Source organism: Asterias rubens, chromosome 8 (assembly GCF_902459465.1).
Source record: "Asterias rubens chromosome 8, eAstRub1.3, whole genome shotgun sequence".
Lineage (NCBI taxonomy): Eukaryota > Metazoa > Echinodermata > Asteroidea > Forcipulatida > Asteriidae > Asterias > Asterias rubens.
Genome location: NC_047069.1, coordinates 3,586,512 through 3,599,260, shown reverse-complemented (window position 1 = coordinate 3,599,260; position 12,749 = coordinate 3,586,512). Strand labels below are relative to the sequence as shown.

The 12,749-nt window shown below is 41.6% G+C and overlaps 1 protein-coding gene across 1 annotated transcript in view; it reads right to left on the bottom strand.

Moving 5' to 3' along the window:
• Positions 1 to 447: 447 nt before the first annotated feature.
• Positions 448 to 12,749, bottom strand: part of LOC117293514 (AN1-type zinc finger protein 2A-like) — a 60,882-nt gene continuing 48,580 nt past the window's right edge. Inside the window, exons 5-7 of the mRNA XM_033775862.1 lie at positions 11,967 to 12,082; positions 968 to 1,051; positions 448 to 538 (exon numbers count right to left, since the gene is read on the bottom strand). Of these exons, the coding sequence (XP_033631753.1) occupies positions 448 to 538; positions 968 to 1,051; positions 11,967 to 12,082 (291 nt within the window). The remainder of the gene's footprint in view (positions 539 to 967; positions 1,052 to 11,966; positions 12,083 to 12,749) is intronic.

The following is a 12,749-nucleotide window of genomic DNA, read 5'->3' as shown; positions in this document are numbered from 1 at the left end:
TTCGTCCGATCAATATACAATTTCAGAATGTGGACAGGGCACCATAGCTTGTCCTCGTTGATGCTTGAAAATCATGTTAGACTAGGGACAAAAATATCTGGGGTTGACAAATTTTGGCGACTGGTTCTTAGTCAAGAAGCCGATTTGTGGAACTAGTCGATGCCCCTGGGTTCCCAGCGCAAGTGGCCTGGTTCTAAGAACACAGCATGAAGTTCACTTCTACAACAGGCCTAGGAGGCTGCAAGCATAAAGACTGTTTTGACTGTCAGCAAATGAAGGGAACAGGATCCAGCTGGTTCAGAGGGAGACTTTGACAACTGAGACGTACGCTGCCAAGGTCCAAAGAAGGAGTAGGCCTTTTAGTACGTGGTCTATCAACCGATATGCCCTCCAGAAGGTGTGAATAGGAAGTGTTGTTTAGAAAAGTGGGAGTTATCGCCAAACCCTCTAAGTATGACACCAGTGACAGGTCTGTGGCCAGGAATGGTTGTAATTTGGAGGCCTGAGCGAAACAGGTGAAGAAGAAAATCCCCAACATCTGTTAAAGATTCAGAACAGGGAATGAAAACTTTCTTGCTGCACCATTTGATGCAATGTTGTAAGGTCCCTTGCAGCTGTGCTCTGATCATTTGTAGTACTCAAGGTAGCAGGGAAAGTGGGGAAAGGAGTATGTACATCTGTCCGATTGAGCTCAGGGAGCCTGATGCCCAAGCTAGAGGATGAATGTGTCCAAATAAACGGTCGGTTAACCCTGTAACGGTGTAACTGGCAAAAGCTAAGATTATTTTAAAGTATAAAAGACAAGTTGTCCTCATCACATTGATGTCGAGCGATAGGCCCTACCAGATAAGGCGCACCACTAGATAAGACATAATGATATTTGGTACCTTTGAAAGTCAGCTAAGCTGCGTCTAATATACTTTGTATATAATATACTTTGTATGTAGGAAAATTGGGTAATACTTACTTGTCAAGATTTCTTCCAATATGAGCAAGAGCTGTCTCTTGAGGTTTTTGTCCACTGGTTGTAGCCCTATTTATAGCTGCAACACTGTAGAGAAAACAATAAAAGAACTCTATAAGTTTATATAAGCTATTCAGTGTTTTCTGACTTGAAATAGGTAAGCTATCAAAATTGCTAGAGAAAATAGACTGTGCAAGTCTCGCGCGAGAAAGCATGTCAAAATAAAACTTTATTTTTAATGAAATAAAATATTTGTTTTAAATTATTTGTAATGACAAAACTGAACAAAAAAAATTCTCATCACAACTTGTATAAATTAGTTTGAGCTTTTAAAACAAATAAACATAATAGTAGATTATTTATAATGAGTAGGGTAGATGGCCTTAGCTTTTAATCCAAACCGGACCTTCTTCAGAGGCATAAAACAAGTACAAACAAATACATATCCATTTATAGAAAAAGAGAGGGGAAAGGGATTAAGGGAAGGATCCAGAAAGAAGCCAATCTATTTCAGAAACAATTGGTGGCTATAGATGAACCAATAGGAGTAAAGTGGCGAGGACAAAGGATATTTAGAATGAAAGGATGGGTTACTGGACCATAAAAGTGGTAAATGCATTGTTCGATAACAACGCAGGGAAACATGAAAGGGTAGGATTAGAGAGTAGGTTGCATCATGATGCAACTAATGGTCAACTAATAAAAAATAGCAAGATCAAAGGTAGGATGACATTAAAAATAGGTGTGAGGCGCCTGTGGAAAAAAGGTTACTACATGAGATAGTTATGGTAACGTATTTATAAAAACAACTTAAACAAATAATTAATTACACTTTATTTACAGAATATATACAACACATAAATTCTCAGACAGGAGTGAAGTGGAGGGTAATGGGAAGTTATTAAACACCAGTGTTTATGTTTAGTCCAAAGGGTTTGACTGTCTTGAGTTGGTGAATCCAGTGTGATTCTATGTGCTTGCGGTGTGTGTCATCACCATTGCACTTCAATCACCAGAAGTTCAACATCAATGACACTATGATTGGGGCTGTTGAAGTGGATAGAGACTGGGTACGGTTTCTTGGTCTTTATGGAAGAGACATAATTCGCAAATAGTACACAATTTATTATGTTAACAAAAGTAAAACTCTTGGACAAGGGTGTTTATTTGGTCTTAAATTTTTTGAAACCCCAATTGTAAATCTACACCTAAATGGGAATCTACTAAAAGCTGGTTTATACATACGCGCATGTGCGTTGGTCGAGAGGGTGTACAATTAACGTGAGATGAAGTTAAAAAAAGAAGCTGATGAGGCCTCAACGACCAATGAAAAGGCTTTCGCATTTGGATAAGTTTTGTGTTCAGAAGTGGGTACAAATTTTCTCACAATCCACAGGGATTTTCTATTCTATATAAGAAAATACTCACCTCCGATACCTTGCATTTACAATGCGCAAGCGCAAGCGACTCCGCTGAACAAAAACAAAGCACCCCTCCTTGCAATGCAGGTCCCGTGTGTACACACAAATAACACACTTCTTTATATCTGAGCCTTTTCTGTGTTAAGTCCCTAGACCCTTTTTAAACCTTTCGGGAGGGAAGGTATTGGAGGTGAGTATTTTCTTATACAGAATAGAAAATCCCTGCGGATTGTGGGAGATTCTATTACAGAAAATAGCTCACCTCCGATACCTACAAATGCAGAGTAGCACCGTTAAGGCGTTAGATAGGGAGGGAACAGGACATGCAGTGTAGTGCCCAGAGAGTACACATCTTAACTAATTATGCCTGAAACAATGAAAACAGGAGTTGTTAAGAAATACCAGTATGCTGTGCTTGAGGTGCTCTTAAGAAGTCAAGTCGGCAGTTCTACTGTGTCTCCGGGTTGTTGACTGTGTTGCTGAGCGTAGAACTTGTCTGTCCCTGCGACTGTCTGAATGCAGCACATCTTGCAGGTTGCAGGAAGTGAATGTTAAGGGATTTTCTTAGCAGGCTCCATGCACAAACCCTGGAATAATCACCCCCTGAAAGAGAGCTAAGATGTAGTCACACGGCGCGTTAACGGTTCGCCAGGCAGAGCTGACGCTGGCTGATTTTCATATGCTCTACTTGGACGACCAGGCATTGAACTGTCGTGATGTAAAGTTGCATTGTGTCACCCCACAGCCCTTTCGTCCAAACAATACAAAATATTTTAGAATGTGGACAGGGCAGCTTGTCATCCTAGATGCTTGAAAAGCGTGTTAAACTTTGACAAAGATATCTGGGGTTGAAAAATTTGGCGACTGGTTCTGAGTCAAGAAGCCGAAGTGTGGAATTAGTTGAAGGCCCCCTGGTTCCCAGCGCAAGTGGCCTGGTTTTAGGAACATAGCGTGAAATTTACTTCTAGGACGGGCCATAGAGGCCGCTAGCGGAAAGACTGTTTTGACTGTCAGCAAATGAAGGAACAGGATCCCGCTGGGTCCGAGGGAGACTTTGGCCACTGAGAAGTACGCTGCAGAGGTCCCACGAAGGAGTAAGCCTTTTGGTGCGTGGTATGTCATCGAACATGCCGCCCAAAAGGTGTAAATGGAAGTGGCGTTTATAAAGGTTTGAGCTATAGCCAAGCCCTCCGAGTAAGACACCAATGATAGATCTGTTGTCAAGAGTGGTTGTAATTTGAAGGTCTGAGTGAAACAGGTGAAGAAGAAGAATCCCAATCCCCTTATAAGACGCTAATCTAACAGTCATTGCTCATAGCGCCGAACAGTAAGCATTTGAAAAGTATGAGATTTTACAGATGCAGAATGGGGGCTGAATACTTTCTAGCTGCACCATTTGATGCAATGTTGCAAGGTCCCTTGCAGATCTGTTGTTTGATCCTTTGTAGCAATCAAGGTAGCAAGGAAAATGGAAAAAAGATGTACCCCAGGAGGCCTGTCCAATCGAGCTCAGGAATGGGCATGTCGTGTACAAAGCAGCGTTGGAAGCTTGTGATTGAGTTTGGGATGCAAACCGGTCTATGTGAGGTGTGTCCGTATTATTGAAAATTTAGTTGGACTGTGGGGTAGTGGAGGGACCACTCTGTAAAACTGCTTACCCAAAGGGTGGTGTACCGGTAGTAAGGTCCTATGGGGAATGCACCACTTTGGGAGTTCCCACGTGAGCACGAGTAAAGAAAAAGGAAAAATCTAAAAAAGCTGAAGATGGCGCATGAGCATTCTGCACCACGGTACTGGGTCTTCAAGACTGGCCTGGCTGGGGGAATTGAGGGAGTAAGGAATATTTGAGCTAATTCCGCTCTGGTGAGGCCACATTAACCTTCCCGGTCGTCATGTTGAGGGATGCCCCAAGAAATGTTGGGCTTTGAGATGGAACTAGAGAAGACCTCCCTACGTTGATAATGAGCCTTAGGTTCGTTGAAGAGCCTTGACAAGTGACCAAATAAGGGATCAGCCAGTCGACCAGGTACATAGAAAGTGATTCTGGTAAGGACCCCTGGAGGCACCAGGTCTTGTGTCGGCTCCGGTGATATGTACATGGATGACTCTTAAGGACAGCTCCTAGCGGGAAATGCCTGGTTCGAAAAAGGCACTGAGGGGGCGAAGATAGATGATCGGTCGCCACTGGTTGACAAATCTTGGGAGCCAGAAGGAAGGAGATGAAGGAAGAGGGACTTATATATTTATATATTATATATCAAATAATAACCCACAAGGGAAACTGACTGGGTACATTTTCAAAATGATTTTGGGTTGAACAAAGAAAAATTTACTAGAGCGGGATTTGAACCACGACCTCCGGTTCAACATGCCGCGCTCTACCAAATGAGCTATCTAGCCCTATGTTGGTGGTCTCCCTATTACTCAATATCTTTGTTCGGGGGGTGCCTGTCAGAAGCCATTCAACCGCAAACTTCCGTGTAGCCAGGGATCACACCCAGGTAACGATACAACCTGGGAAGCGGCAGACAGGGGATGTGACTTTTTATATCAGATATCAAATAATAAACCACAAGGGAAACTGACTAGGTACATTTTAAAAATGATTTTGGGATGAACAAAGAAAAATTGACTAGAGCGGGATTTGAACGACCTCCGGTTTAACGTGTCGGCGCTCTACGCTCTATATAGTCAGTTTCCCTTGTGGTTTATTATTTGATATATATTAATATATATATATATATATTTTTTTAATCTGTTGCGATTAAAGTCCAAACGTCTGACAACCGACCACCCACCTATCCCGGAGCCGGTGAGACATGAGGTTAGCGGTTATGTGGAGTCATTGTCTCTTGGGTCCTCGAAACCGCTGTGTCTTGAAGGAGTGGGTTGAGCTAGAGGGTGTTGCCTCAGCTGCAGAGAATTGGGAGCGTTAAACTGGTTTGGCTGCTGAGCGAGAAAAGTTGGCCCTTGGTCGACGAAAATTGGACTGGTAGGGGCGACGAAGAGGCCATTTGTTGCTTTTCCTGCTCTTGTTGTTGGTGCGTGGGGGCAGTGAAGAAGAAGATTTATTTGAGGGTCGACGCAGGTTGGTCTTCCTGTCAGTCTTAAGAAGCTTGGCCTCTTGAAGCATAGTATCCTCAAATTTATTTGTGAAGAGATCACTCCCGAGCAAAGGTAATTTTTCCATCTGTTCTCTGGAGCACTGTGAGGGCCAGTAGGGCTGATCGAGAATGAGCGACCTACGCAGGGAAGTAGCCATAGCCGAACTGGTAGTAAGTGACTGTAAACATGAACCGAGGCAGTCATCAAGAAAACTAAACATGACTGGCAGGAGCTCTGCATCCACTGTCGCAGGGTCCTTTGAAGCCCAAGCGAGAGTATTAGACAATAATATAGACATGTTGGAAACCTTGGCCCCATAGCGTAAATGACGGTCCAGCTTCTCGAGAGAACTGTTGAGGTCTTTAGTGCGTTTATCTGGGAAGATATTTTTTGGGGTAGGTTTATCAGACCAAAGCTTATCTTCAACTTTAGATGAAGTTTTTGGCACCGTGAAAAATGTATCAGTATCTTCAGTATTCGTATTGAAGATAGATGATTCATGAGCAGGAACTCTTACATGCTTTTTCTTAAAATTTTTCGGAGCAGAAGCTGTCTACAGGAATGGTAAACTTTGGTGGAGGAGTGAGTTAGGCAGAACCCCTGCAAAAAGACAAGCAGGGAGCCTCTTTGGGAGAAGGAGAAGGAAACTGTAAAATATTACTCATTTCAGAGATGACAACTTTCCTTCTGTGGAACATGGAAGTTGTACCAGGATTCATCAAATCAAAATCTTGCCCAACTGAGCTCCTTGGGGAGGATCTAGAACAGGAGCAGTGACCAGGAGAATGACGTCTTGGTGAACAGGGATCGTCCACAAGTGATCCACAGTGAGGTATATTCGGTGAGCGGGACCGAGAATGGGACCCTCTAGAACGGGAGCGGCGAAACTCGGAGTGATCCCCGATGCCGCCAAGGAAGTGACGCTGAGAATAATCCGCGATGGTGGGCAGACGTCCAAGCAAGAAAAACCTTTGTAATCCGGTGGCTGTTCCTGCGGGAAGTTGCCGGCAAAAATACCAATGGGCGCCGAAAAGGTATTGTAGGGTGTTGACTGAAATCTGCGAGGATCCCCAGAGAAGAAAGACCATTTTGAGGGCCAGCAGTCGGCGGTGTGGTGTGAAGGAAATGCCCGGAACTCTTTCGCTGGAACCCGGTGTAGATGAGACTGTCCGGCAGAGGCAGGGAACGATCAAAAACATGACTGGAGGATGACAAATCTTCCAAAGCACCACAGTTTGCAATTGACAAGTTGACATCAAGAGGGGAGCTGGTGAAAACATCGTTTGGTTAGAAGAAGAAGTTGTACATGTATCTTAGAGAATCTCCAACAAAACCTGGAAACTTTCCCGTTGGGTACATGTAGGTGACGTGCAGCTAGACTATCCTGCCAGGCCGTAAAATACCTCCAATCTGCAGTAGACCAGCCGGAGCAGACCCTTCACGGTTTTTCCTGCGAAGAAAAATGCGACATCTCTGACATGTTGCATGGACGTCGAACTCTAAGGTTGAGGGAAGACCACCGTAGGATCTACATTTCATTTTTCTGTTAGGTTTCTGACATAGTAACGGAGTTGTTCGGAAACTGGACAGCTTGCCTATGTATATAGTGTTAGACCTTGGGGGAAAAACGACTTCACAATATTTTGGAGCTGTAAAAAGAAGGGCGTACGCACGGGACCTGCAGTGCAATGATGGGTGCTTTGTTTTTGTTTAGCAAAGTCGCTTGTGTTTGCGCATTGTAAATACATTAGTAGATATCGGAGGTGAGCTATTTTCTGTAATAGAATCTTAATTTTTTTTGCAAGTAACCGGAATACTAAGGTCAAGTTAAATTCTCACTTTTTTGTTTGTTATATAGTTAAATTGATTTTAACACTTGTATACAGGTGTATGTTGTTTTAATTAGTAACAGATGTAATTTTCATGTTCATAAATTACCTAAACTAAAATTATGGACGAACAAAATCTCCCCCAAGTAAAACTCCTTAAAGGAACACGTTGCCTTGGATCGGTCGAGTTGGTCTATGAAAAGCGTTTGTAACCGTTTGCTATAAAATGCATATGGTTGGAAAGATGTTTTAAAAGTAGAATACAATGATCCACACAAGTTTGCCTCGAAATTGCGTGGTTTTCCTTTTACTGTGCGAATTAACACGGTCGGCCATTTATGGGAGTCAAAAATTTGGCCGACCGTGTTAGTCAATGAGGTAAAAGGCAAACCGTGCAATTTCGAGGCATGTTTGTGTGGATCATTGTATTCTACTTTTACAACATCTTTCTACCCATATACATTTTATAACAAACGGTTACAAACGCTTTTCAAAGACCAACTCGATCGATCCAAGGCAACGTGTTCCTTTAAGGTTGGGACCATAATGGGACCACTAATTTATATTAATAATTATATTTAAATTTTATATTGGGCCCCTTAGGGGCCAATCAATATTTTAAATGTTTTAAGTTTCTATTTTTTCCCCAAAGTTTTTTTGCTTGAGCTGGAGGTCTGCGGTCGCTACCTCCATGGAAAATCGCACTCGCATTTGACATGTTTATCGTGAATAATTTTGAATGGCCCCTTACATACAAAATGATCAAAGGCGCAGAACACATGTTGAAGGAACAAGTTGCCTTGGATCGGTCGAGTTGGTCTATGAAAAAGCGTTTGTAACCGTTTGTTATAAAATGCACATGGTAGGAAATATGTATTAAAAGTAGAATACATGTATAATGATCCACACAAATTTGCCTCAAAATTGCGTGGTTTCCTTTTACTTTGCAAACTAACACGGTCGTCCATTTATGGGAGTCAAAAATTTGATTTGACTCCCATAAATGGCCGACCAGGTTAGTCGACGAGGTAAAAAGAAAACCATGCAATTTCGAGGCATGTTTGTTTGGATCATTGTAATCTACTTTTACAACATCTTTCTACCCATATGCATCTTATAACAAGCGGTTACAAATGCTTTTAAAGACCAACTCTACCGATCCAAGGCAACGTGTTCCTTAAAAAAGCACAGAGTGGAGCAGAGAAAAAAGACTGGTCACCAGGCCAGTGCCCAAACAAAAGTATGGGAATACGTCTGTCCCGCCAACAGAGAGCTACATGTTATAGTTACTTATTACATAGGCCTTTCCCTGCTGGCATCGGTAATGTTTTGACCTTTTCAGGAGATAGACGCCTCTAACCCTATCTGTGCTAATATTAGGTGACAACCATAGAAGAAAGACACACTTAAAATCCTGTAAAGTACTTTGGAGAAAGACCTTGAAGTGCTTTGAATGTCAACAGCAGGATTTTTAAATTAGTCCTGTATGAAGACTAGTCTTCTCACAAACCTCCATCCCAACCAATCAAAAGTCCTGCGGCGATGGACTAGTGGTAACGGGGACAGGTGAAGTGATCCCTGGAAGCCCCTAGCCACGACTCTGCCTGTAGGAGGCATTCGTTAGATGGTCGCCCTGCACTTGGATTGAAACAAGAGTGCACTTCTGCAGCTGCGAGCGTGTCTGAGCAGCTCTCATCTAGGATCTCCTCTGCTCACCCCATACGGGAAAAGGGCTAGAAAAGGTGCCACCAAAATAGGCTGTTTCGCATCATCCTGGCTGGAACATCGTGTGTCGAAAACAAAAAATGAATTTTGCTACATGGATTGTTAGAACCTTAATGGACAATTCGGACCGACCTGAACAGAGATGCTATTGTTGCTAACGAGCTCGCATGATACAATATCGACATCGCTGCCCTCAGCGAAACAAGACGGGCGGAAGAGAAACAACTGAATGAGTAAGGCAGTGGATATACCTTTTTCTGGAAAGGAAAATCTGTTAATGACTTGCGTTTACATGGAGTTGGTTTTGCAATTAGAAATCAACCCCTAAAGCAAATGTATGAGCTTCCTATCGGTATCAGTGAACGTCTGATGAATCTCCTTCTTAAATTGACCAACCAACAGTATGTCACAGTTATAAGTGCATATATGCATCGACCCTGGTTTCTGATGGGGAAGCTAAAGAACAGCTCTATGCTGCCCTTGATAATATCCTTACTTCAAGATTGTCCTCCTTGGTGACTTAAACGCAAGGGTAGGTAAAGACTCAGACCTCTGGAATGGCATCATTGGTAAAGAAGGTTTAGGGAAAACCAACTCCAACACTCTCCTTCTTTTTAGCAAGTGTGCTGAGCATAAACTAGTCATTACCAATACCATCTTCAGACAGAACGTTAAGTATAAGACAACCTGGAGACACCCCCGCTCAAAACATTGGGACCTCCTGGACTATGTTATTGTTCGGCGTCGAGATCTAAATGATGTTTGCATCACACATATCATGAGAGGTGCGGATGACTGCTGGACTGAACATCGTCTAGTGAGATCTACATGTATATTGTCAGCTCCGCAAGGAAACAATGTTTGCAAGCCAAATGTCTTTGGAGGAAATACAATACTCAGAGTCTTCAAGATCCTCAGCAGCGGATTAATCTCACACAAAGTATCACTGACAGACTTACTGACCTACCAATCAACATTCATAAATACCTAAGACAGTTTATCCATTCTGATTGGTCGAGAGGGCATCACGTGTTTTTTTTATAACAGATAATATAACACCAGTAAAAAGAGCTTGCACCTGTGCTTATAAGACGGTTTCTTCCTTCCTATTGGGTAAGAGCAACGGCTGGAACAGTTGTGCCACATCGCGCGACACACACGACGCACACAGCAATCTCCTTATAAGGAGTTGTTTACCCGAGGGCCTTACCATTTCATAGCTGGACGAGTGTTGTGTTGTAAGAACTCATTGAACAATTATAATTGTTGCATTTATTTTACTTTTTGATCAAAAAGTGTTCATGTTTTTTGACCGAAAAGGTATTCATGAATGGCAATCAAAGTGTGTTGAATCGGTTTTCAACTAGTGATTTAAACCCACCGAGGCCTGGTTCTTAATAATTTACCTAGACTTCATCTCGGTAAAATTAGCAAGAACCAGGCCTCGGCGGGTTTTAACCACTAGTTGAAAACCTATTCACCACTCATTGATTCCCTTTAGTATTGCAAAAACGCGTACAAGTGCGTGAACGGGGGATAATGATTGTGACAGGAACTAAATTAATTCGACTGACAACAAATTAAAAACAGGGCAAACAGGACGAAAAAATAATGATCAGGTCAGAAAAAAATTAATGGGGCCGGGGAAATAACACGGGAAAGGAAAACAGAAAAGGACCTAATAAATGATACGGGACAGGAAAAAAAATAAACTGAACAAGGACAAAATAAACAAAACGGAGTACAAACAATGACAGGGTAATTGGTATTGTGACGTCATTCTTTGTTAGCAATTAAGATTGATACAAAGTTAAGATCAGTCTTAGTGCTTTGTGAAATCGAAACAGCGCGAAACTCCCGCTAGTATTAACTAAACTAGTATCCCTCTAGTATTAACTAAAGCTTATTTTATCTAGTTTCATAAACCGTGCGACTTCTGGTGGTGCGAGCTTGCTAGCGAGTTTTCCATTCAATTTAGTGGGACAACCCCCACAAAATGTGGTGTGACCTCCATTGAACACTGACTATGGTCAAAACGCACCCTTTTCAATCAAAATGTGCCCTTCTTCGCTGGGTCATATATATAAAAATGTACTGCTTCGAAAGAGGAATATGAAAGTGTTGTCACATCAACTGTTTTCCCTAAAAAAGTTCTTGAATCAGTGTACGAATAAAACAATTTAGTGAGTTAATATAATAACAATCTGTCTCTTCATTTATATTTTTATCCAAGTATAGACCACACATAGTGTTTTAGCTAGTATTTGGAAAGTGGGAGTGTAAATTTAAAAATAGGAAGTTGAACTTGTTTGTTCTTTATTTAGGATGAGACTATGTCTGGACCATCAACATCAATACTTTATTCATCAACAACCATTTTTATGGATTTGTGATTTGAAGAACAGTTTTATAGAACTTCTTTTGCAATGAAATCTTCGTGGTCAACTTTCGGTTAACGACGTACACTGAAAAAAAAAAAAAGTTTGCCCCACATCGCCCTCTATTGGCTAAAGTTGTCAAAGTTGTCGATGCTTTAATAGCTATAATCCAAGGCTGGTAAAGTATATAAACTGCTGTCATGTGCCACATTGCGCAGCAATTCTTCACCCAGCTTGTGAATGTGTACCAAGTTGGAGTCTAGCCAAGCTTTCATATGATAATGGTTATTATCAACAGTCCAGAGTGTTGGTTTGGTTGGACTTTGGACCAAGAGTTTTGTGCATGGAGGACATTTGAGAATCCTGATTTAAACTATTGTGGCTGCGCGACCTCTTTTGGCCTGTAAAGTTTTACATCACGATTGCGGTAAGTTGACAGGGAGGTCAGTTTACCATTCTACAAAAAAGTTATCTCAATTTGGCTCATGGGTATAATTCTACACCCTAATGTATTCCTTTGTCTAAAAAAAAGTGGTTACCATACCCTTGTCGTGAAACTGTTTTACCACTTTTGTCATATCCCTGACAGTTATGGTCTGTTGTGTGCCGATGACGAATACAGTAGTTTTGATGACAGGAAGAGCACATCACAGGAACAAGCTGTGCACAAAAGTTAATAACAACAGGTTAGATTTTTTTGCTGCTCACTTAAAGCCATCATACACTTTCGGAAAAAAAAAAAAGTTCACAGATTTTTGAGAAAACGTTAAAACAGTTAACAATTCTCGATATCGAGAATTACTGTAAACACATGTCATGACACGGCGAAACGTGCGGAAATAAGGGTGGGTTTTCCCGTTATTTTCTCCCGACTCCGATGACCGATTGAGCCTAAATTTTCACAGGTTTGTTGTTTTATATACAAGTTGTGATACTCGAAGTGTGGGCCTTTGGACAATACTGTTTACCGAAAGTGTCCAATGGCTTTAATGGCACTGGACACCTTTGGTAATTGTAAAAGACAAGTATTCTCACTTAATGTATGCCAACATAATGTAATGCATAAAATAACAAATCTGTGAAAATTTTGACTCAATTGGTCATGAAAATTGCAAAGAATAATGAAAGAAAAGAACAAGGGGAAATACTATGAAATCAAATGGCGTATTGTTCAAAAAATACTACCATACTTAAAGGTAAACAAAAGATGCAATTATGCGTCGCATAATCATAAAGTACATAGGCCAGATCTTGGGTATGCTAAACAAAAGAAGCGAAATCGTCTCCAAGTGTAGGCATTGAGACAGATGTGTGCTTGCTTCAGTGA